This window comes from Canis lupus, chromosome 10 (assembly GCF_048164855.1).
Source record: "Canis lupus baileyi chromosome 10, mCanLup2.hap1, whole genome shotgun sequence".
NCBI lineage: Eukaryota > Metazoa > Chordata > Mammalia > Carnivora > Canidae > Canis > Canis lupus.
In genome coordinates this window covers 26,123,823-26,150,209 of record NC_132847.1, presented here as the reverse complement: position 1 = coordinate 26,150,209, position 26,387 = coordinate 26,123,823, and the positions used below count along the sequence as shown (strand labels likewise).

The window sequence follows — 26,387 nt, the reverse complement described above, 5'->3', positions numbered from 1 at the left end:
TGAATCACGGGGAGTGTCCACGCTTTGGATGAACCTTGGTTGAGCATGATTCAGGCAGAGAGTGGTCTTGAAAGCAACCAGGAGACAACAAACATTCATTAATTTGTCAACTTTTTGTAAATGAATGGCCTCTTGTTTGTGGAAGTTTCCTGGAGTTAGCAGAGTGGACCACAAGTTCGTATGGCTGCTTTAGACGATGTCTTTGCTTGTTCGACTCACCGGGTGGACTTGTTGCCTCCCAGAATCCTTTGTGTCTTAGGGTCCCTGGAGGTTCCTCACAGGAGGAAACGAGGCTCCAAGAGCTGGCCCCGGGGACCTCCACCTTGATACTCCTCCTTATTTGGAGGGGCTTGTCTGTTCTTATCAAAGTTACACTTTTGCTTAAAAAAAAAAGTAACACCCCTCTGCTAACTTCAGCATGGGCAGGTGTGCCAGCAGTCATCGGGTTCTGACATACGTGTCATCACGGTGGCACTTGGAGGGCCATGGGCCTCTGGAGTCCTCCCTGAGGCTTCAAGGCCCTTCGTGGTAATGTGGCCACGCTCTCCCATTTTGCCATCTACCACCCCAGCTCCAGCCTGTTAGGAGCCCAATGAAACACTTCGGTTCCCCAGACTTGCCTTGATTTCTCTGGGGAGAAAGGTGCTTTTCCTACCTGGAATGTTCTTCATCCCATCAGCTGGCTTAAACCCATTTTCCATAGATGTCTGTCTGTCAGGGAAGTCTGACTCCCTGACAGGCAAGGTGAGGTACCACCCCTTCTCTCCAAACCTGCTGAACTTACCCTCCTGTTGCCTGTCCTCCCTGTTGAGCCGTGAGCCCCCGTGGGCAGGAACACCATCAGCTCCCTCTAGAGGTGGCATTCTCTGTGCTGCACAGAACGGGAGCTCTGCGGGTATTAATAAAATAAATGTGTCAGTGTCCCAGGTCACTCTCAGGGACTCTGTAGCCAACCCACAAAAGGGAACGTCCTCTCCTCATCTCAGCATCTCTGAGGTAGTATCCCCCACTCACATGGGTGTTACGACCCTTTGCCAGCGGGCTTATGGGATGTGCCCACAACAGCAGGCTTATGGGATATGCCCACAACAGCTTGATTCTGGATTTTAGAATCAATGTAGCTAATTAAAAAGTAACTCGAACTGGAAAACAAGTTTAGAAACAATTAAGATAATTAAAATATCACTACCTTAATTGAGATCAAGCAGTGAGCTTAAAAACTAAAATTAATTTAAAAAATTACATGAAGCCTATAATGAACTTGCTTTCAAATTCAGCATTTTCCAGCTTAACACATCTCTCTTTAATTTGTTCTTCTTTTTTTTTTTTTTTTTTTTTGGAAAATTTTGTTTTGTAAAATTTATTAAACGAATTAATTGGACATGGGTTCTGTGCCAGTTGACACTTGATTGGTGTTGGGGAATGGGGGGGATGAAATCTATCTTCCGTGGGTGTGTGCCCTGTGCAGGTAGGTTTTCCTGCTGTGGTCCACAGAGGTCCTGTGGGCATCGCAAGGGACACTGGCAGGGGGTCCAGGGTTCTGCCATTGGGGGAGAGGGGCAGTACTGCATCCTGTCCTCAGGCATGTGGTGGGAGAGAGAGCACAGGCTCCAGAAATCATTAGCCCCTTGAAAAGGAAGCTTATAGGTCTGCTCCCAGTTATCACTGACACTCAGCTCTCCTCCTACCTCCTTACCTGCACAATTTCCCTGCACCTTACCAAAAGGCCTCTCAGATGCCACTTATTATTCTGATCTGTTATCACTCTCTTTAGAAAGTGGAGCCACACAGCCCTGGCCAATGCGGGTGTCTGCTGCACTCCGGTGTCACTGCGAGCCTTGGGGCAGCTTGGAAAAGCACATTTGGGAGATTGCATTTAAAGGGAAAGGACACGCTCCTTGCACTGTCCTCATCCCCTCTCAATCTGAACATTGCCGTTTTTCAGACACAAAATGCACCGTGGTGATTAAATGAATGCTGACAGCTTGATTTATTAGTTTTATTGTTCTGTGAAGTTCATTTACTCAATATAATTTGCATACATGTTTGAAGTATTCAGACCCTGGTAATTAATTTTTAGCAGACTTTATTTCTATATGCAAATTGTTAAGTATGTGTATGGAGTTAAATGATTTTCGTTTACTAGTATTTTTGGTTGGATTTTTTTAAATTATTTTTTTATTTTAAGAAATGCTGGCTTTGAGAATTGGAGGAACAGTGATCTATAGTAGTTAACCTAATGGTAGCCTGACATGTGGCAAGGCTACAGAAAGAAAATGGACTGGACCACTAGTCTGTAGAGTGAGCTGAAAGGTAACTCCAGCAGAGAGAGTGAGCAGAGGGCTTCAAGGTTTTCCAAGGCAGGGCACTTCACCTTCTCTGGAAACCCTGGGGCTATGTGAGGCCCGTGGGGCAGTCCTGCATTTCTGGCCTAAGCAGCACCAGATTTCCTGGCTACCCTATACCTAGACCCCTGGAGTCTCTTTCTGCCCTGAAGGCTTCCCAAGAACGTGGTGCACTTGTGCGCTCTACTTGGTGTGAGGTGGGACCCCACAGCCAGCTCTTCAAAGGAGATCCTACATGATTCTCATGCTGCTGGCCAGCATGGTGAGGAGTTTGCATTCTGGAGTCAACTGACTACGTGTCAGATACCCTCTGCGCCTCTCATCCATGACTCTTGAAATCTTTCATTTGTAAAATGGGCACATTGGCAGCTGCCACCTCTTCAGATGGTTTGGAAAACTAAATACGGTAATCCAGTTATAGGGCGTGCTTCATTGCCTGCATCTCTGAAGAAGTGGATGTTATTTTTGTTATTATGAAGGGTTATTAATCATTCTGGGGACAAAATGTTAAAAAAAATCAGCAAACACCTATGAGGTGTGTCACATACATCAGATCTGTTTTAAGTACTCAAAAATACTAACTCATTTGGTTCTCCTGACAATCTAAGCAATAGCAGATGGTATTACCCACATTATGTGCAAGAGGTAACTGAGGTTTGAGTAAGCAGCAGAGCCAGCATTCAAACTCAGAAAACACTAGGCCTGGGGTTTGCTCTTCTGTGCTATGCAAGTCTCGCTTGGTTACTTTGAGCCAGCATTGTCCATTGAGGACAATCTGGGCTGCAGTGTGGACATGGATGTTTGTGGGGTTGCCTCCAGAAAGAAAGAGAAACTCAAGTTTGGCAGTGAAGCTGGTCATGAGGTCCCCCAGCTTTTGCTGTCCATCACCCCTGTCCATTTCCACCTCAGCAGCACACTCCAATGAAAATCCCTAGGCTTCTGCAACCATGAGCACCTGTCATGGAAATGCCAAAGCTGGAACCTTGGCTGGGGTGGCCTGTGGTTTGGTCCCCAAGTCTCTGGTGATCCATACCATCTTACTTCCATCCCGTGGTGAGGAGAGATGGCGAAGCATTGGCATGGTGGTTGTTTGGGTCATCTGTAGTTATTGTACAGGTTGGCTCAATTTTGCATGAGTCCTGGAAAGCCAGTTAGGGTTGGCTGGGCAGCCTCCCCAGGGTCGGTGGGTGACACTACAGGAAGTCCAGTGGCCTGAGCTTCTCATGGGGACATGCCCAGGACCTGGAGCACTCCACCCGGGGCCAGGAAGTTCCCTCTGTGAGTTTCTGGGAGGCCCAGCCTTGGAGGACTCAGAGAACAGACCCAGGCCCCACTGCCCTTTGCCTCCTGGATGCAGCCCGCAGCTGAAGAGTTCGAAGTGAACACCCTGTCCCTGGGGCTTCCATCAGCCTCTTTTCTCGTCCTGTGGCTTGTTTCCCTATGCTAAGCTTTGGACAGTGGGCAGTCCCTTGGGGAGTAGGCTGTGTCACGTGCTGCCCCTGGGCCTAGGCCCTGAGTCTTGTTGCAGACTTGACTGCCTGATGGTCATCCTGCCTGTGCTTAGGGCGGCTGAAGCTGCTGCAGGAGAGGGAGCCACCCTGAGCTACTCAGGCAGCAGAGCTGCCTCTGGATTCAGTGTGCTCAGGTTCCCTGGGAACTCCCCCACAGCCGCCTGAGACAGGAGGTCTTGAGGTTTGGGGCCTGCAGGGGCTGAGAGGAATCATGACCTCCCGGAGCTCAGGGGTGCCATGGTCCCCGAGAGACCTGGTGGTTGAGGGGATGAGGGCATTTCTCACGGCAATTTTGCCCTCCCTGCTTGGGTTGCCACTTTTTTTAAAAAAGGTTTTATTTATTTATTCATGAGACACAACCCCCCCCCCCCCCCCACACACACACACACACACGGAGGGAGAGAGAGAGAGAGGCAGAGACACAGGCAGAGGGAGAAGCAGGCTCCATTCAGGGAGCCCGATGCGGGACTCGATCCCAGGACCCCGGGATCACGCCCTGAGCCAAAAGCAGATGCTCAACCACTGAGCCCCCTAGGCTCCCCGGGATGCCACTGTGTTTAACCAAATATCTGTGTAGGGAGGACAGGGGGAAATATCACCTCCTCTGGCTGTGGAGAGAAGTTGTGAAAGATTTACTGCCGAATACATTTTGGGCCTGGAGCTGGGAGATGGTGCAATTGCTTTTGTTTTGCAGAGAATCGTTGCGGCCTCTCCTCTGCTCTGAGGAGCCCGTGTGCCTCCGCTTGCAGCGCCCTGACTAGGGAGGGCCCCCTGCCTGGCCCGTTCTGGGAAACACTGCAGTTGGATCTGCAGTTGTGGTAGACCCTTCCTCTGTTGCCTGGGTTGAATCAACATTCCCTCCCTGCCCCCATTATTCCTGCCCACGGGCTGCACTCAGGAATCAGGTGGAACCTCTTGCCATCACCCCGGATGCCTCCCTGCATTGGTGGTGTGTGTGGTCATCATGCCTCAGTGGCCTTTTGTAACTTGTCTTTCCCAAACTCTTCTCCTCCTTCAAGATCCAGCTCACATATTAATGTTTCATGAATCCAGGCCCCAGAAATTGATCTCTGTGTCTCTCGAGCTCTGTTATCATTTTATATGCCCATCATGGCCCTTACCTCCTCCTGCCTCGCACAATAAATATTTATGGGTCAACTTTCCCCCTCCTTATTATATTGGGACTTTGTGTGGCACAAAATGGACTCACGCATCCCGAGGTTCCTCACAAAATGTAAAACAGGCTTATGGATGCACACAGTCCATGTTGATTGAACTGGAGCCAAAAAAGCTTTGTCCTCAAGGACTTTTTACGTTGTAAGGTATAAGTAAAGGTAGGCATGGATGAAGTCGTAAAAAGCAATTGCAGGCAGATAACCAAAGAGGGAAAGGTAGCTCTTGGTCCTTCGAGCATGTAAGATTCTAAAGGATTTTTAAAGTCGTTCCTGCCTGAGGTGGAGAAGCTGAAACTCCCCAAAACACAATGGAATAACTGTCCTGATTGTGAAAAGGAGTAAGTGCCACAGACACAGAATTGCCCCTGGTTTCGGTATCTGATCCAATACCCAACAGCCTCAGAAAATAGCACGGAGTGTGCAAACACAAGGTCTATTTGTTTCCCACTTGTTTATTTGAATAGAAAGAAAAATTAAATATCCCTGGAAGTCCTGACGCCCCTCTTCTTGTTCTCTTTGCCTCAGCCCTGGACCCCTCCAAAGACCCCTGCCTGAAGGTGAAGTGCAGCCCTCACAAAGTATGTGTGACCCAGGACTACCAGACTGCCCTGTGTGTCAGCCGCAAGCACCTGCTCCCCAGGTAAGGCAGCAGGCTGGGAAGCGCCCTCCAGCTGACAGATCTGGTGGTAGCCCATCTCTGACAGAGGGGTGGGGGGGAATGACAGCAAGGAGGTGGAGGCAGGAGGAAAGCATGTGCTTCTGTCACCATTTTATATGGTAGTTGGTGCCTGCAGTCCTTCTGGGTATGAATCTCAATTCTCAAACACAGGTTTGCAAATAATTTCAATATCTGTATTTGCTTTCAATCAACTTTATATGTCTCTGAGCCCTCGTCTGAGCAGAAGAACAAAAATTCCCCTCTTGGTCATGGTGGGGGGCATTCTTCCTTCCAGGATGGCCCCAGAAATCCAGGAAGCTTATAGCCAAAGAGGCGGCCTCTGAGCTTTAGTCTCCTGGTTACCACTCATGTGCCACTATGATCATCCTTGGAGGTTCCTTGTCTGCAGGCTGTCTGCTTTTGTGCCCGCAAAGATGCCTGTGGGCATCTTTGTCAGGCTGGGCGCCCTGGTTTGGGGTCCTCCCTCCTCAGGACCACCACACCACCATTCCTCCTGAGGATGTGTCTTGCTATTTTCTCAGGATGCAGCACCTGATGTCTCATCTTCCCCACCCATGACACAGTAGGTCTCCCCACTGGCCTTCAGGGTCCTTGAAGCCTTTATCTGTTACCCTTACCTTCTCCCAGCCTTATCCATCCAGTGGGCTTAGGCTTCTGTAGATGACAGAAAGTCTTTGAATTTGGGCTACATATGCCGTCAGTCCTATAAAAATACTTGAAAAAAGAACCAGCACATGTGTGAACCCCTGCCCCCCCCCACACACACACATGAGACTTCCTTTAACAGTGGGGTTGGGTTGGTGTGGGTGGGAGAAAGGTGATTTCAGTGCCTGTTCACCCTTCTTCTTGTCCTGCTGTGTGGTGGAGAAGTGTAGCCATGAGCACTGGAATCATCACACTAGTTTGGCATTTGGCAATGCGATCTTCCATCCACCTGTGCAGTGCCAGAACCTCAGGAAAGAAACACAGCCTTTCTGGAACATAGTTCCCACAGAAAGGTGCCTCTTCTAGCTTCTGTTCCTTAGCTCTATTTTGACTCTGGGCCCATACAGGAAGGGTTCTGTCCCTTCCCACTCTTTTTTTTTTTTTTTTTAATATTTTATTTATTTATTTGAGAGAGAGAGTGAGCTTGAGTGGGGCAAGGAGCAGCAGGAAAAGCAGGCTCTGTGATGAGCAGGAAACCCAATGAGAGGCTCCATCCCAGAACCCTAGGATCTTGACCTGAGCCGAAGGCAGACGGTTAATTAACTGAGCCACCCAGGTATCGCCCACCCATTCCTGCACTTAAAAAAAAAAAAAGATTTTATTTATTCATGAGAGACCCAGATAGAGAGGCAGAGACACAGGCAGAGGGAGAAGCAGGCTCCTTGCAGGGAGCCCGATGTGGGACTCGATCCTGAGACTCCAGGGCCAAAGACAGATGCTCAATCACCCAGCCACCCAGGTGTCTCTTCCCACACTTCTTGAAGTATAGGCAATGCTCATCCCTTTGGCTGCTCCTCTTGGGACATGTTCTAATTTCCTTCAGTTTCCTAAATGGTTTCCTCTGAGCCTGCCTGGGAAGCTCCATCATGGTCCAGCAGAAAAATCGTCTGGAGCAGAGCCCTCACCCTGTCTGCATCTGCAAAGCTAGTCCCTGCAGCTCCAGCTCCTGACCCAGCCTCCATGGCCACCTAAAAACAGTTATCCTTGGTCTCTGTAAGACTGAGATGCAGGGTATAGTGTGTTTTGCTCTTTCCCACAGACAGGAATCTTCTCCCTGGAAGTAAAGGTAGATCTCATCCCTGAACCTTGGCATGTGCCAGGCTTTGTACTTAGCACCACATCCTTGAGTTCTTCCAGCCATTTTCTCAGGCTGGTATTTATTTTTGTTTCTACTCTGAAAATGAGAGAAGTGAGATAAGAGAGGCATTAGCAATTGGCTTATACATCTAGTAGGTGGTAGCCAGGATTCAGACCCAGGACTATCCATCTCCAAAGCTTATGTTTCCCGTTACTACCATGTGTTGGCTTCTCCCTTTGTCCTGTCCTCATCTATCCCTTCATTCACTGTCATTTCACAGAAAGGTATCGAGTACCTCCCATGTGCCAGGCTTGCATTACACCCTACAGCTACATACTTCTCTACCCTGGAGGAAAACCAACTTTGCTGTGGAGTGGGATATAAAAACACTTGGTTGTTATTATCACTAGAAAGTGTTCTTAAGGCATACATACTCCGAGAAAGCTATCTTAGGTTCTCTTGCTGTGCGTGATGGGGCCTCTTTTGCCACAAATGCCCAAATGCCCTTTCTGGGATAACCCTCTAGGTTTCAGCCATCTGGTAGTAGATGTGTGTGTGGGTGTGCAACATGGATAGTCTGTTGCCTGTTTCCTCCTGGAACATAGCCCCTCTGTAAGTGCCACCCAGGAGATTTTCAGCATGACACTCAAATCTGTGCAAGGTGGAGGTGGGAACCAGGCACGTTCAGGTGGATGTGGTGTTTGTCTGGGCTTGCTGTGTTTCCCTATGAGAAGTACCACCAGTTGTTTGCTTGCATTGAAAGTGTAATCCTTGTCTCCCACATCTCCTGGTGGCCACAAAATTACAGTGACTAAGAACATGAATTAGGGAATGAGACCAATCTGGGCTCCATTCCCAGGCTGGCTACTTCCTTGCTCGGTGACCTTGGCAGGTTACTTTGCCTTTCTGAATTGGTGCTTTATCATCTGTAGAATGGATTTGATGAAAATACTTACCCATTACTCTTTCCTCTTTGTTGGGAGACATCCTCTAGGAATCCTTAGGCAGAGAGTTTACGGGTAGTAAGTGTGGTTAGTTCTTGCACAGGGTATTTTGTGCATGCTTGTTCTTGTCTGAGAGTTTGATGAGATGCAGGTGCATCACATGATAATGGCTGGTCTTTCAGTTGCTAAACCAATTATGATCATACTTACTGTCACTGTCTCACTCATTCTGAAAGGTCAGCCAGGAAACCCCACAGTTGCATGCTGCTGAAAAGGCAGCCCCTCCAGGTGCCCTGCCTCCTTACCAGTATGACTGTGCCTGCTTTTCCTTCCTTCTGGAGGAAGCTGTGAGGTTTAGCATGAGGATTACGGCATCATTACTTCTGCCTACTTTGTGATTCACAGCAGGTAAGGACTAAGAAGATGACCGCATTTCTCATGATAGGGACCTTTTGTTCATTGGAAAAACAGCCCAAAGAGGAGGCTGTGATTGAGACAGCATGCCCACTCCCTTATCAGAACCTGGGAAGTGGTCTAAGCCAGGGAGACTCAGCAGCGGTGTTGGCTGCGGTGGTGGGGCCCCCTTCCCCACCTCCCTCTTGGAGGCTCAATTACTCGGCCTGCCATATCAGCCAAGCGCACACCTCTTCTTAGGGTCTTGGACACCTTCTCGGATGAAACATCTGTCCTGCTGCATTATGCTTCAAGGGTCCCCTCTGACCAAGGAGATGGTGTTGACAACTCTATTTATTCATCAGTCAGGGAAGTAATCTTTCTCTCCGTGAAACATCTGTAGACAGTCCCATCAGCCAATCTGGCCTCTGCAGCAGCTCAAGAGGTAAATCCCGCCTGCAAGATAGTCAGCAGTGCACACACGTGGAGAGGCGGCTGGGCCAGCCTTCAGCTGATTGTGAGGCTACAGATTTAGGCTGTCTTGTCAAGTGTATTGAGACAGAGGATGGTGAGCGAGCGCATCAGTGAGAGAATTTCATTAGCTTTCCTTGCCCACAGAGATTGAGCCAGGGAAGAAGCTGTTTGACATTCACATCTGTGACCACAGAGTGTCTGGGTGGATGGGCCAGCATTTTGGTGGGGTGCCAAGTGGGGCAAGCAGTCTCTCTCTGCTGGAATTATCCTTTATTAGGGTCGTTTTTGGATATGGGTTTGCATTTGGATTCATCTAGAGGCTTCAGCTAATCTCACATTTTCTTTGGAGAATTCTCCTTGGAAATTCTTTGTTTCATCTCTTCCTACTATCGAGCCACACTGAATGGGCTCAGGAGAGGGTGAATTCTGGGTTGTGTGTTCACCTTTTAGGTTCTCCAGAGAGGCCATTTATGCACCAGGAAGGCTGCCTGGAGTCGGAAAGCCTCTCTGAAATAACTTTTTAAAAATATCTTAATTGATTTTTGATATAACAATCTTTGATGCTTATTGTAGGAAACACTAAAAATACAGAAAAGTAAAAAGAAACAGGAAATAGGCAATGGTCACACAAGCTAAAAACAGTAATTAAACGTTCCAGTACATTCCCTTCCATTGTTTTTTTCTACTTATGGGTTTTATCCATTGGTTTGTTCTTCTTACAACTTGATCATCAAGGGGTGCCTATCCTATATATAAAAATTTGGACTCTCTTCAGTTAATTTTTATAAATGAATGTTTTTATGATATATAACTCTTTGTAGATACAAATTTTAAAGATTATATGACATAGTGTACAGAAGAATAACTTGAAATGGATTATAGACCTAAATATGAGCTAAGAATATAAAACTTCTGGAAGAAAACAGTAGTAGCCTTGGATTTGACAGAGATTACTTAAATAGGTAAAAAGGCATGAACCATAAAAGCAAATAATAATAAATATCATTTCATCAAAATTAAAAAACTTGATCTTCAAGAAACACAGTAATAAAATGATAAGCCATACTAAGAGAAAACATTGTAAAACACAGATCTTACAAAAGGTTTGCATCTGGATCATGCAGCGAAAGCATATGTCCCTACAAAGACTTACTCATGAATATTCACAGCAGCTTTACTTTGTAATAGCCAAGAGCTAGAGGCAACCCAAAGGTCCATCAACAGGTGAGTGGATAAACAAATGGTGGTATATCCATACAGTGGATGACTACTCAGCAATAAAAAGAGATAGGCTATTGATGCATGCAATGTCATGGATAAATTTCATAATAACTACGCTGAGTGAAAGGACATGGACCAAAAAAAAAAAAAAAAAAAGAATATGTACTCTCTAATTTCTATTTCCCTGAAATCCTAGAGAATGCAAACTAATCTGTGGTGATAGAAAGCAGATCATTGGTTGTCTAGGAGAATAGAGCGGTGGGGCGTCTGAGCATTCTTTAAAGCTAGATAATACGAATGGATCTTTGGGGAAATAGTTACACTCTGGTATTAGACGCGAAAAATCCCACCGGCAAAAGAACTCCTTGAGGGATGAAGAGTTTTTAATGCGGCAATGTGTTATTCTTCCTGACTTAGGTTTAGAAATATTGTCATAGGCTGTCTTAAAGAAAATGACCTCTCAGGAAACAAGCATGGACAAAAAGTCATAGAACCCACTGAGGGCTCCACCCTTAGGGATTCACTGCCAGTCAAGATGGCTGCTGCTGATTTATTGCTCTGGCTGGGCAGGAGCTGGAGGTGGGATTCTCCCTACAGAGCAATGAACATTGATTTTACCTCTCTGTTACCATTGATTTTCATTTGGAGAATGGAAAATTGAAGCATTTGTTTTAAGCCTTGCAGACAAGCCGCATTCTCAAATTCGGCAAGTGTATTGTGAACAGGAGGAGAGGGTGTCAGGATGGGACTTAGAATATCTGAGCGTACCCTTGGAAGCCTTCTGGGAGCAGTGGGAACTAATCTGTTTTTAAATAAGGAGCCGACGGCCAGTCTTCCCACTGGGCTAGGCCTCTCCAACGTAATGGCCCTTTATCTCCGCTTCCTAATTATCTGGAATAACAACGAATTCTCTGCACCAGCGAAGAATTCAGATTGAGTCCAGGCTCGTGGTACTGTAGACCAATCTGAGAGCTTTCTGTCTTTTATGTGAACTTGGAAAAAAGAATCAAAGTGTTTGAGGTCAGAGAGAAGTACATGACAGAATGTGCCTCAAATACCAAACTCTCAGAGGATATTTGAAAGGATGGTGGTTATTTCATCTCCGTTTTGTTTTACAACAAAGCACTGCTCCCTGCTACAGGGGCTTTGAACGGGTTGATTATACATACACATGTCTGTCTGGGTTTGGCAGACACATGGCCACATGGCAAGTGGGTGATTCGTAGGTGTCTGCATGGCATTCTGGTACCTCCCACCTCGAGACCTTGCCAGTTACCAAAGTGCGATCATGCTTGTATCCCGCATTACATTTTTATCTTTAGAGAGCTCACACTTCTTCTCCAAGAGGCCTGCGCATTGCCTTGTGTTCTATTTTAACCTCAGGGAGATGTTCCTTTTCCCCCCTTCTCTGGGCCTGGGTAGAGCTCTGATGAGGGCTTGGTGCTGTTTCTAGGCTGTTGGTGGAATTTATGCAGCTGAGTTTTGGGTTTGAGGCCACTTCTGAATCAGCCACCTTATTAAACAGGAAAACCATTACTGTGATCTCTTTACCCATGGTCACTGAGGAAAACAGAGGGAAAGTGGTTGGTTCGAGGGACACTGCTTCTTGGCCACCTACCATGTTAGACACACTTGGCAGAAGGGATAGTGCCAACTTCTCGCAGTAGTTGTATAGGTCTGCATTACAATTGCCATTTTCTTAAAAAAAAAAAAGATATTTATTTATTTATTTATTCACTCATTCATTCATTTATTCATTCATTTGTTCATTCATTCAGAGATAGGACAGAGATAGCTAGAGCACAGGCTGCTGCAGGACAGGGGTAGAAGGAGAAGTAGACTTCCCACTGAGAAGGGAGCCCAACATGGGCCTTGATTCCAGGACCCAAACCAAAGGCAGATGCTTAATTGACTGAACCACCCAGGCACCCCTATGATCCCCATTTCACAGATGGGATTATTGAGGTTCTGTCAGTAACTACGTTACTGGCAAAGGGCCCATAAAGGGCAGATTTGAACCAGAATGGAGGACTATCCCAAGGCCACCTTTGCTGTATAATCATGGGTGTGAGCTCTAACTGGCTTTTTCCATCCGTACTAAAGCCCACCATCAACTAGCCAACCAGCCAGCCTGCTCTTGGCCCTTGAGGTTGTGTGTGTGGACTGGTGACCTGTCCTAATTCCTGCACCTCACAGACCCATGGGTAGGGGCCTGGGAACACCTGATTCCTCCTTTTCTGTGCCCAAAGTGGTAATTCTGGGCTCATTTTTACCCTTTGTGATTTTCCTGTAAGGTGTCATTGAAACCACGTGTCACTTAAACATAAAGAGATATTTATTTACTTTAAACCACAGACTTCTTTTTTTTTTTTTTTAAATGGAAGTATCGTGTGCCTCTGCTTGTAAGGACCTGGCTGCTTCTGGGGACCTCAGTGAGCAAGATTTCATAACTCAAGCAAACCAGTTACTTTCTCTATTCCTTTGTTTTCCTCTTTGAAATTGAGAGTATTGATTACACAGGCTTGACAACAAGAGCAGCAGAGAGAAAAAGCAATTCATAATGGAGATGTGAGTAATTGTGTAGAATTTTTAGTCCCTTGGAACAAAGGGGATGAAGTGAGAGGCAGATCTTATTTTGTAAGGCAGGTCCACTAGGCGAGTTTTATAAACACATTAAAATCATGACTGTCGGTAAAATTTACCAGACCCAAATTTGGCCCTTCCATTGTTTTCCCTTTATTTATTTATGTTTTAAACTTTACTGCCAATGCCACACAGGTTAAACCCGAAGATGAAGAGCAAATGAGGGCAGCTACTATGAGAGTAAGCGAGCTCTCCCAGAGAGTCTGATGGCATCTTGCCTGGCTGGACAGTTGTTTCTGACTGTGACTTTTAGGGACCAGAGCCTCTGCCCTGCCAGAGCCCTCTCCAGCCCCCACCACCCAGGTGCTCATCTCTCCCTCCCCGGTTGCATTGCTCCAGAAGCCCTTTCCAGAGAAGGTAGTTCATATTTCCGGTCGACCCTAAGTGCACTGGATCATTTTCTTTTTTTTTTACTTTTTTTTTTTTTTGCGCCACATTCTCTTTGTAGGAAATTGGAAAGTTTTTATCATTGAATCCCCAGAATGTGCATGTGCCCAGGTACAGAACTTTTGGAAAGCTAGAAAGCCAAGAGTCTGTGGAATTGGGCCAGGGACTGATGTTAACACTGCCCTCCTGACTCCTACCTCTGTGTCTGAGAGAGCCTGAGTGAACCACGCTGTGCTGGGGGTCTCCCCAGGATAACAGGCTGCAGTTGCTCTGTTTATTGATGTCCTGGCCTATTAAGAGATGGACAGAGAGGCATATTTCATGCATCAGATTCAAGTGGATTAGAAAGAGGAGGTTGAGGTGGGGGTGCAGGTTTCAAGGAGGTAATCGCTAGGTGTGATTCCCACCAGGGCTCAGGGCATGCTGCGAAGCACACAGGTGTGAAGCATTACATCAGCATGTCCATCCCTAAACACTAGGAAACAGACAAACTCAAGCCCCCCTGCAGCTCACTGAAGATGTTCTGTGGCTTGTGCCTCTTGGGGACCCTTGATGGTATCCAGAGAGAGGAGTATCAGGGTGGGAGGGGGGACCGAAGCCCATGTGGTCCTTCACAAAACACATCATCTTCTTTTACACAAGGGGTGAGATTGAATTTTCTCACTTACACTAACTTCTGCTTTAATTTTCTGAAATCTCTTTCCTTTACCTTTGTTATTAATAAATCTGCTGTGGACTGCTTGCTTTTCTGCCGAAACTCATCAAGATCTCAACTGGTAGGTTTTCAGTTTAGACATTTTATATCTGATTAATTCAACCAATGAACCATGAAAGACATTCTTTATGGATATCAGGCACCATAGTAGGGCCCATCTGGGGCACTGAGCATGCAGGTTCTGGGGCCAGAAAATGGACTCAGGATGATTTAGATGAGCATCCAAAGCTATCTTTAGAAGTACTTTTGTTTTAAATAGAATGTTCTCAGGCTAATGTCCTGTCTTTAATGTTCCTCATGGAAAGGGTGGGCAGAGGGCAAGACCCTCCATGCACAGAGGGACAGGAGAGATGAAAATTGATTAGTTTGGGGACTTTGGTACCTTTCCAAGGCACTCTCTTAAATGATGTTTTTAATGCGCACACACTGAAACGGATGTGGCTCTATTACTGAGCTGGGAAAGGCCTTCTTTTCAGTCTGTCCATGGTTACCATGGCTGGAGATGCTGGTGTGTCCTGCTTCCTGCTGAACCACAAGTGGCGCTTTTCACTACCTAATGGGGAGAGAGGAAGCCCTGGCTCAAACTTCCCTTGGCTATGAGTAATTCTCTAGTGGAGGGCAAAATGGCAGAGCTCTGGTCCAGCCTGGAATTGGAGTCTTCCTCTTGGTAGATGCCAGGGGAGGCCATCCATGGATATGGTGATGGTGACCAAGGGCTTCAGGACTTGAATCCCTCCTGTCATGATTTTGGCAGGACTAGCCCTCAGGAAACAGCTCACGCACACCAGTGATGGTAGGTTGAATGTCATTAATTCAGAATCCACTAAGTTGGAGTCTGTGATAATTTCTTGATTTAACAAATATTTATGGTGCCTTCCATTTGCCAGACCCTGCTGCGTGTTTGGAATTCTGTGATGAATGGACATAATCTAGCTTTACAGAGAGTAACGTCTACAGGAAAAGAGAGATAAAAAAAGAAATTAAGAATCTAATAAGAGAGGATAAGAGCAGGATGAGGTAGGATAAGAGCAGGATGTTGTAATGGCATCCCTGCAGTTGTGTGGCAGAGGTGTGGGGTCAGGGCAAGGCTGCCCCAAAGCCCATCTTCTCCATAAGGGCTATTCTGCCCTGGAGACACTTTCCTACACTAAATCTCCATTTCCTTATGAAAGGCTGACTTTCAAAGTAGCCTGTGGCATTGTGACAAGGAAACAGAAGGCATGGTGCTGGTGCATAGTAGATGCTCAATTAAAGTTAATCTCCTGTCTGAGTCTTTAGTTCCTCAGATGGAGGAATAGCCCTTGCAGACCTTGCAGAGTTGCTCAGGCCTACTCGAGATCACACAGGCAATGGCTCAGCTGTTGTTAACCTTCTGGATGGTATCAGTTGTCCTGCTTGGACAGACAACTGTCCAATTGGCAGTGTGGGATCTTCCCTGCTGGCAGAATGCACACCCCACTCCTTGTTACACTCACTCCCCTTACTTGCACTGCCCACACTCCCTCTGGAACATAAGCTCAGGTCTTGGCACATGTTGGTGACATATTGAATGGACGAGTGGGTCAGTTCAGCCAAGAAAGAAGCTGGAGATGCAGGACCAGACTGGTGTCTTTAATTAGGAGCTCTGAGAGGTTGGCTAGTCTCTCTCCAGCTCTCACTCACTGTGTGAGGCACCTTCCTTATAGTGGGTTGAGTGGCTTTTCTGTTGGTAACTCCTGCACATTAGTCCAGGGTCTACTGTGGAACAGCACTGGACTTGCACATTTATCACTCCCTGTGCCACCACATTCTGTAGTATCATGTCTGTACGTGGGAACAGCTGGGAACCTGACTGAGGGTATCTCAGAGTGACTTATGATAAAGGGCTGCAGGGTACATCCAAGGGACTTGGAACATAGGACCACACATGCTCAGAAGAAGGCATAGGGTGTCTGAGGGAGCCTCAGAGGGAGGTGGCATGTGAGTGGACACTTGCGAAAGGGAGGGAGGATAATGGTAGGGGAAGGTCAGTGTGAGAGAAGACCCAGGCCAATGGAGTTAGCCTTAGTTCCTGGCCACCTATCCAGAAAATTCTCTGCTGGTGAGGGCCACAGAGCCTTGTCAGGGCTCTGCTTCTTTCATATGACAATGTAAAGAAAGCCTTCAGATCAGGGGCAAAATGATAGTACTGATGGGGCTGCTTTTACCTCCTTCAGAGCTTTAGGGGAATGGCCAGCTATTGATGGTGTGGAGATGGTGTGGGTGATGGTGCTCATCTTCTCAAATGCCACGTGCCTGTCAGCTTCCTGTCTGTCTCTGGGCCTGTCTTGCAAACAGCAGTGTCCCTGATCATGCTGTCTCCCTACTTCTGCTTCATCTTGCTAGCTTGTTCTTCCCAAGGTAGATCATACATATGTGGTGTTCTTTCCCTCATACACAAGCTCATAAGAATTGTCCCCCACCCCCAGGAATGCAAGCAAATATTTTCTAAGATGATAGCAGCAGAGCTGACGGTGGAATTGTGTGCACTTGCACACGCCCTTGTGGGCACACCTGAGCTTTAAAACAACTAGCTGGAAGCTGTGTTAGCAGAACCCTCAGTTCTTTGGGCCCCTTCTGCAAAGAGTCAGGATTCTGAATGCTCGAGGAGGGAAGCCAAATGAAAGTCTCGGCCTTGGGCTTGCTTGTGCATCATTTGATTTTTACCAATTAGCGTGTCCATTGCTAACGATTTCCACTAAGATCTCAGGGCTGGAACAGGACCTCTCTTTATTGGGCCAGCACATGAATAACAGTAAAACAAATCAAACAGGGATGCTGAAGGTCAGCGGGTAATAGTCACAATTTCTTTTCTGCCCCCTTTTAGGGAGAATGGATTCTTAAAACTGAATACACCACTCTCCACTCTCCTATGGGAATAAAGAAGGCTCAACTGTTCACTCACATTTACTTATGTTACGCATGCGGACTGTCATTGCTTGTAGGCCATGTTCATTCCCTGAGCTGAACTCTGAATTAAAACCCTACCATCAGTGCCTCCCAGCGCCCCTTGGTGCCCCTGGCCATGCTCTGTCACTCTCTTAATGGGAGATGACTGCAGACCAGAGTCTCCAACCCATTAGTGGAATTTCCATCATCACATCAACCCGCTAATCTTCCTGATCCGGTCAGGAAACACTCAGAACAGAGTCTAGGCTAAAAGTAGGTTTGATGAGGATCCCTGGACATATATATTAAGTTCCACATATAAGGAAACCTCAACTTCACATAATGTTGAGAAATGTGAGAAAGATGAGAGATCTGCATTTGTCTTCTGGCACATTCCTTTTCTTCCTGCCCTTTTGGCCACACACATGGCTTCTGACCCTCATAAATGTAGAAGGGCTGGGAGGGGTGAGTTTCTGAAACAGATGGCATAATTTCATGGGACGTAGAGATTTTCCTGGATGAGGTAGCAGTCTGTGAGAATCTTTACTGTATCAAGGTATATGAGTAAAGGAGTTCAGGTAACACCTCCCTCACATCAGTGCAGGCATTCAGAGTAATTAAATAGGACCATAGTGGTGACATGGGAAGTGTGTTAGAAGTCTATCAGTTACAACGTTAGCATCATCTTTGAATTCTGGGCCCAATTTCTGGCACATAGCAGGTATTTATTAAGTGTTTATTGAAACAGCAAAGACTGTGTTAGAATTCTAGCTCTGCTTAAACCCTCAAAATAATTTGGGAATTTAGTTCAGATACAGTGATCAGACCCCTTAATCTTCACTGAAATATTTGAGGCTGCATCACCTTTATTTGGGTAAGCTAAGCCCCTTTATTCCCAGCCCTCCTTCCTGCACTGAGGAGAACTTTATTCCATTCCAACCCCCCTAGCTTCTGCAAACATGACCAGAGACCTGGGGGACCCCTCAGGTGTGGGTTTGGCTGCATGCAATTCCTTAGAAATTCTGAAAATGCATTTCATGTTTTAGATTTGGAACAAATGAGACAAAAGCAGCACATTATTGTCATTGAGTTAGACATTAGCCATCCAGAGTCACAAAGCAGAAATTCCCTTTCTCATACCCTCAGGCCTCTCTCACTGACAGAGTGTGCTTTCATCACCACTTTGAGTTCATTTCCATGGTCACGTCCAGTGTTTTTGGAAACTCTCATCTGGCTATCGAATCTTCTCATCTATGAAAAGTAGAGGCATCCCCAGCTGCCTCGGCCATGACACAGCTCAGGTGACAGGCAGGTCAGGGAGACTTGAGTTGACATTGACATACATCTGGAAAGATGTTCCTGCTTTTGGAATTGCCTGCATACCAGGCATATAATTTTTTTGGTGGCCCTGATTCTACTCTAAAACTGTAAAATAGGCACTTTTCCTATGGGTTTGAAGGTGATTGAGAATTCTTTTTGTTGATGGTCTGGAAGCATGCCATGAACCAAGGGCTTTTTCCTCATTCCAGGACGTCTGTCTCTACTGAGGTATTTGAGCCTTGACTTGGAATATGTTATGAGCCTCACTGACCTTACCTGGGTCAAGTCAGATGGAGGAAAGCCACACAGAGATGCTGACTTTCCTGTGGTTGACTTGCCAGCTTGAATCAGTGGATCAGTCGGTGCTTCACTCTGAGGACTGGGACCCACCATGCGAAGTGTGGTCCTTCCTGTCTCTGCAGGTCTGCTCTGCTCCTGAAGCCTCCCCAACTTACTCCCCAGCACAGCTTCCCATGTTCACCATATCTTTTCTCCACCTTGGGGATGTTGGAAGGGGTAAATGAGACACATTACTGCATAAAGGGCTTAAAGCAATACCTGAAACTTAAAGCTTAAAACATGTCAGTTACTGTTGGTGGTAGTAATAGTATCAGGGGGACAGTAAGTCCTCACTAAATGCATAGCTGCTGTTATGTATCTGCCATTTAAATTTCAGGCATCTGTAAGCGTGTCTTTGTACCACATGGGTGCCCAGTGGCACTTGGGACATTCCTAGGCACACGGTAGTTTTAGTCCATGAATACTGAGAACTCTTCCTCTTGTTCTTTGATGGATATCTGTGCATTAGGAAAATTGGACTCTCTTGGGACAGGATCTTGTGTCTGTAATCTTCTTCCTTTGGAAGAGGAAGGAGACTCATGAGCCCATGGATACCAGGATGGAGAGTGTCTGACATGAGAGCCCGTTTCTGTCATCAAAGCAGCTTTTGTAAATGACACAGGCCATTATGCTCGTCCTGTATAATTTTATGACTTTGTATAATGACTCAAATAACCCTAACAACAGAGGAATTATAGCATCATTTTACATGACAGATTATTTCAGTAGTTAACATGTTTTTCATTTCAATTAACATCATTATTTTGTCTCTGGTTCAAAATAGCCACCACGTCAGCTATCTGAGTATCTTCCATCCTTGTTTTAGAAGCAATTAGTTCTGATTTTGCAAACAAATTCAAACTTATTTTTGAATGGGCAGTTTGATATTAACAAGACAATAAAATGCTTGTGATGCTGGCTGCCAGCAAACAAACACTGGGATTACTGGAAAGGGACCCTTCTTGGGTGGGGTTCTCCATGGCTCTGTGCTGACAGGTCTGCTTTAGAGAGCTGATGGGAGAATAAACACAGAACAGAAGGAAAGGTCCTGGGAGTGTGGCTGGCTGTTTCATAAGTCTCATGTTTCTCCCCTTTGTAAAAAGGGGCTAATGATAACATCTACTGTCAGAGGGTCGTGGTGCATGAGGAGTCAGGGAGATGTATTCAGGGCACTTAAACTGGCAGGTGATAGTCACACCAAACTATTAAAGTCCTGCTACTGTGACTTAAGATCTAGAATCGCTTCACTCTTTGACCATCTGTTCACACAGAGTAAAGCAATTTTATTTAAAGTTATGCAAACCTGTGAGAATACCAGGGTATTATACCATGAAGGACCCTTCTTCAATAACCAAGAGAAAAAAAAAGTCAACCATCCTACATATGCTGTTAGCAACCCCCACCCCCAGTATATCCTTGAAAATTTTTGGACACAAACTATTGAATTTCATTGTGCAGGATGGATGTGAGGAAATGTATATTTGCACATCTACCACCTAAAAAATTATTCCAAATGTGTCTGTCCTGCCATTATTTTGCCTTAAGCCTTGGCTATGGTCCTACTCTGGCCATGGCCAAGTGAAATGCTGGATCGCAACTGATGTCATCAAAGATCTCCTCGGTGTCAATTGTGGAGAATTGGCAGGAGATGGGACTTGCCTTGATTGGTGAGGGTAGGGACATCTGAGTGAGGAGCAACAGGATCCAATGGGAAGCAAGAGCAAGAAATTCCTGAACTTGAGGGTTAAGGTTAACTTTTCCAGGAACTAGGACAGAACATGTTGGAAAGAATGGTCACAATCTGGCCAGTCTTGCTTGTAGCTGCTGCCCTCTTGTAAGAGTGTGAGTTGCTCTTGTAAATAATATGAACACTAATAAGTTTATTTATATACACTTAAGAGAAATCCTCTGAGTGGTGTTCCAAAGAATCATTTTGGAAGACATAAGTCTTAAAATTGAAACTATTAACATGTGATTCTGCGTTGTGCTGTTAACTTGCTAGAAAATCCAGAGGTCCCATCATTTGAATACTACTCAATAATGTTTCCTGACAATTTCCATTGTTTGGACTTTCACTTCAGGCTAGATTTCTTTATAAATAATACTAAGCCTAATATTTACTTTTAGTTTAAAAAACATGTAAATATTGTGAAGAATATAGAGAAACTTACTATTTCAGCAGTTCTTGAGGATTCCTGAGAATTGTGATTTCTCATTCCTAAACCTAAAAATTGGTATCTGCTAGGGATTTAGAACTCCCATCAGAGGTCCTTAGCCAGCTTGGGAAGTGGTTCAACCTTTGGAATAGGAGGATCCTTTAGGCCCTGAGATGCAGAGGAGAATTCCCTCCACACTTCTCAGTTGTCTTTAGAAATTTTTGCTAATCGTTGTTTTTTCAAGTTTGACTCAGGATTTTTGGGTCTCTTGAGTTCTTGTTGCTTAAAATCACATGATATGTTATTGTCTGTTTAGTGCTAGTAATTTCCAGAGATAAAGAGAGAAAGTTCTAAAGGTCTAGATTAATAGAGTCACTTTTTTCACTGAACAAACTCATACGTTGAGAGTTGACTATGTTTCCAAGCCCCAGGCGCACAAAAATGGTAAGACCCAAGTCATTTCCCTTGAGGCGTGCACAGTTCATTGAGGAAGATAGACTCAAAAAGGACTGCTTTATGTAACAGTGGATGTCACAGCTGGGTCTGAACAAGGTGTAATGCTGGAACAAATACTGTCATGATCAGTTCTCCTTGAGATCAGGCTCACAGGTTCAGGAGAGGCTTCATGAAAAGCAGTTGATTTGAAGCTTGGATGAGGGACAGACATTTGCCAGTCAGGCAGAAAGTGTTTGCCCAGTCGTAGAGACTTAAATTTGCATGGCACATGCAAGAAACATGTAAGAGGCTCATGTGGCTAGCTGGAGTTGGATCACTAGGACTGAGGGATGGGGAAAAGTGGTGAGGGCAGGAAGAAGAGGTATCCAGGATGAGCTCCAAGGCTCTTAGCCTGAGTATACCCCGTGTCCTGTTGGAATAATCATAGCCACTTAGAATTTGATCAAAGTTGATGCAAGATTCTCATTGGAAAACTAGTCCAGAGCATGACTAGAAGTGATTGCCAGGACCACGATGGCATGGGCAAGCAGCCTGACTGCTTGTGGAGAGGCCGACGGAGGCTTCCTGGAGGAGGAGGGTATTGAACTGGGCCTTGAAGAAAGCCTTCCTTATGAAGCAGAAAAGATGGAGGGGAAAAATGTGAGTGGGAATGAAGATGTGTCAGAATGAGGAAAAGTCCACATGGTGGCACAGGTGCACAAAGATTGTTAGTGGGCTCTGGGAAACAGCAGAAGTTGGCTGGAGCAAAAATACTTGGTGGTTGTGGTCAGTGTATGTGTGTGTCTCGAAGGAGGAACAAAGCAAACACTGATCTGTAAAGGTAGGTCAGTCAGTTTAATACTAAAACTAGTAGGAATTCAGCCTATGGTCTAGGAGGTAGCAAAAAGGTGGAGGTTTTAAGTATGGGAATCACATCATCAGATTTGTGCTGAAGAATCATCACTCTTCTTCAAAAACATAAATGCTGGGAATTTTGGTAAACTTAAAAAAAAAAGACTGAGAATAAGCAGTTAAGCACAAGAGAAAAAGGAAATTCTTGTGGCCTGCCAGTTATCTGTCTTCTCTCCCTAGTGGGGTGCTGCTGGGTTGGGATTTTCTTTGCCGTACTGTCAGCAGGGTAGGAGGTATGATTGCCCATAGCACCAGCCAGGTCAGGGTGGAATTAGGACTTTGTGGCCAACTGAAAGGCTGGCAGGACCTGCTTCCCAGATTAAATTGCTTGTGTCACCCCAGATGATGAATGTCTGGACATTGAGTATAGCAGTTCCATCAAGATACCTTCATAGGATTTCATTCTTGACTTAAAAAGTGAAATACCTTATAGTCAGAAAACTTGGTCCCTTGCCTTGACTGTGTTGGTTAATTTTTAGGGTTTGGACTGAATTGTGGATATTGAAATTTATGTACAGTAGCCAGGGAAGTTATGCCTCCTTGGGTTCACATATATTTGTACATAATTTTATAGAATTTGGTCTCCGGACAGAGACTGTGGGTTTGTGTGCCATGCCCACTAGAGTCCTAGTAAGATAAGGGACATCTGAGTCTGCTCCAATATAACAGGTGTGCTTGTTCTACTGGAAATGTGAAAATTTAGATTGGGTTGGCCTTTTTACCTCTAGTCCTCTAGTCATAGGCATACTATGAGAGGTAAGACATGGTGCTTCCCTTCCACGAGACATGGGGTATATTCAGCTTACCTCTTTGTAGCTGTGGAGCCAGGGACAATGTTTCAGAGGAGCTTTATTTATAAAATTGAGTCCTGATAATGAAAATACAGATGCCAAAATAGGGATTAAAGTGGTCCCAAAGCAGTGTAGCTGTTTCCAGGATAACTTCATTTGGACAAATACATGAGAGGTAGATTTGCTATATTTCTGTGTACCCACTGGCCAACTCCCTTCCCGTTTGTGTCTGATTCATCCTGTATGAAATAGAGCTGTTGGAATGGATTTGTTTTAAGGTATTTTCTTGTTCTGACAGTCTGTGATTTTGTGATGAACCTCTGAGTGCCCATTGCGATGGTCAGCACATAGAAACTCACCACAGGGATCTAGGGAGCCTCCATGATGCACCCGACCTGCTAGTATATACCAGTCAGCCTCATCTCTTTGTGTCCCCATAATAAACTTAGTTTAATAGTCAAGTTCAGGCCCAGGGGCAGGGATGACCTATCCCTAACTAGTAGTTCATAGTGATTTCATTTCTTCCTCAAAGCCATTGGCTTGGGATTCCCTGTTCCTTCCTCTCCCTTTGGTTCATCTCCTTCTCTCCTCTGGTGCATCCTTGAACATGGTTATATCTGCCCCAGCAGAGCTGCCACTCTTTGGACTTTATAGCCCCTTTCTGGGAACTCATAACAAGAATTGCTTCAGCATGGGCCATGCACGCTGGAGACTGACCCAGGAGAGGGGTTGCCAGATCTGCTCCCTGTATTTGTTGATTCATCATCAGTGTCAGGCAGTCTGCTGTGTGAATGATGATAAATGTGCGATGTTCTGCTGAAGGAATCATGGACTCTCAGATTCACCCTGTGCTGACAGCCTGCGTGGAGTCCCATTACCCATCCTTCCTTTTCCTCTAGTCCCAAACAGACTTTGAGTGAGTAAACTATGTTTGGCAAAGAATAATGGAAAGCCTCATGCCTGTGTGATTTAGGAATGCAGATGTTTTTATTCCAGACAGAGAGGCCAGGGTCAGGTGGACAGCTGCTGTGGAAGCAGGGAGTCACTGGAGAGAGAACTATCCCTGACAAACACGTAGATGCCCCCGAAGAAATTTCAAGTTAGTAATGTAGGCGGGGCTGATAGAGGCTGAAGAAGAGAGCTTATCCTTGGCCACTGTGCAGCTGCGTGAATGTCATCATAGGCCTAGCCACCAAGTGTCTTCATGACTTTGGGCAAGGCTCTTAGCCAACTTGGGTTTCACTTCTGGAGTAGGTGATCTTATAGCATCCTTGTAGGACCTCCTTTCTTCAGTTCATTGGTCAGACAGGCCCAGCCCTGTGGCCCTGCCAGCTTGGGCTCCCCTGGTGGCCCCAAGGGTTAGGCTGTGGATACATGGTCAGTCTCAAAGGTAGTTTCCCGAAGAGTCATTCCTCCTTTGACTGCCTCCCCCAAATGATGAGGGAAGGTTTGAGGTAGGATAAGAACCAGATTGTGGGGAGGTGCTCATCCTACATTACTTTCCTTCATTTGGAAGAAAGTGGGTTACCTCAAACTCCAAACCCAAATTCATATGGAGTGGAAATGCTTTCCTTGTGTGGCCACACGAGTTCTTCTGGAGAGTTAAATGCCATTCCAAGTCTTGGGCCTAGGAATGAAGGCACGTTTCTCTGGCAGTGGTAATTTCCTCCTCTCTACCCCAATCTGTTGTTGGGGCAAATAAGAATTCTAGTGACAGCTGATATTTTTATGGCTTTCTGCTTTTTAAGCATTATACCGAGTATGTGCATCAGCTAATTCAGTCTCATGCCACTGACTTGAAGTAGGTCTATTTCTCTCCATTTTACAGATGAGGAAACTGAGGCTTACTTAGAGTTCTGGGGTTATTACATATTCTGCCAATATCACACAGTGACTAAGTGGCAGAGCTGAGATTGGCACTTGTCTTCTGACTCCAGAACCCAGAGGTTAACCTCCAGGTAGCACTGCCAAGAAAAAAACTTGCAGGGCAACTGTGATTACTTGGTGGATGGGCTGTCCAGAGATGCTCGTCCTCCCGCTGCAGCTGGCCATGGGGCCATGAGAATCCCTCCCCGTGCTTTGTGTGGAGAGCATCTGGACCCCAGGAGAAGGGCGCTGTCACTGCAGTGGCTTATGATTCGGGGGTAGGGTTCCTTCCATGGCCGTAAGCCACCCTAACAGCATCATTTATCATGATGACGCAGGTTAGGATGGGAGAAACTGGAGCTGAGCAGAAGAGTAGAGTTCTGATGATTTCAGCCGTTGCAAGTGATGTCACGCCAGGGCCTTTGTAGAATGGCCATTTGGAGGCTAGACCGAAAGGGCTTCAAAATGTATCCAGGGATCGTTTGCCACAGCTGTGATGATGTCAATGGGTTGTTTGGAGATTGCGTTTCTGTCCAGACTGCTTTCTGAGTCTGTGGGGCAGCCCCCTAGGAAGGCTGTGAGCTCAGGCTGCAGCCTGTCCCGGGGGCTTGCGAGCTGATGGAGCCACTCCCTCCTTGTTTCTTTTAATGTGTTGTGAATGTTTTTTCATGTCACCAAGTCACGTTTTTCATTATTTCTAACGGTCATGTTGTCCTTGGCTCACCTGGTGGGTTGGACCAGGGCTTTAGGAACAGATGCGCTTGTCCCCATCAGCTTGTTAGCACAATGGGAACACCCCCAGAGTTCTCCAGGGTGCGCCCGGCTGTGGGACCAGCCTTTTGGTTTATTTATTGGGCTTTTGTCCAGGCAACTTGCAGGGGACACCCTTGGGGACCAGAGCTTCGGCGAACCTAACCTCTCTTTCTCCATCCTCAGGCAAAAGAAGGGGAATGTGGCCTACAAACACTGGGTTGGCCCTTCGAACCTGGTGAAGTGCAAGCCCTGTCCCGCGGCGCAGTCAGCCATGGTCTGCGGCTCTGATGGCCACACCTATACTTCCAAGGTCAGTCATCTCTGTTCTTTTATCTTGTCATTGAGAATATCCCATGGCTTCTTGTTCTGACAAGTCTCTGTACCAAAACTGGGGTCTGTGAATCTTGGTGGGCTCTGGACCTTGACCTTAAGAGACTGCCACATGAATGGATTCTCTAGCCAAAGAGACAGGATAAAAATGTCACTTCCCATGTAACTAGAGGGATCAAGTATTATGAGGAAAGGGTGGTTCTGAGAGTGGCATGTGATCCTGAAGTCAATCCAGGCAGGCTTCCTGGAGAAGGCCAGGTAGCAAGCTGTTCCAAAGATATAAATCATATAGCTCAGCCAGAGGGCGT

The 26,387-nt window shown here is 46.0% G+C and overlaps 1 protein-coding gene across 2 annotated transcripts in view; it reads left to right on the top strand.

Annotated features, from left to right (window-relative positions):
- SPOCK1 (SPARC (osteonectin), cwcv and kazal like domains proteoglycan 1) overlaps positions 1 to 26,387 on the top strand; it is a 499,879-nt gene that overhangs the window by 334,888 nt on the left and 138,604 nt on the right. For both annotated transcript variants that reach the window (XM_072841120.1, XM_072841121.1), the window contains 2 exons: positions 5,557 to 5,671; positions 25,933 to 26,059. In XM_072841120.1, coding sequence (XP_072697221.1) covers positions 5,557 to 5,671; positions 25,933 to 26,059 — 242 coding nt within the window. The remainder of the gene's footprint in view (positions 1 to 5,556; positions 5,672 to 25,932; positions 26,060 to 26,387) is intronic.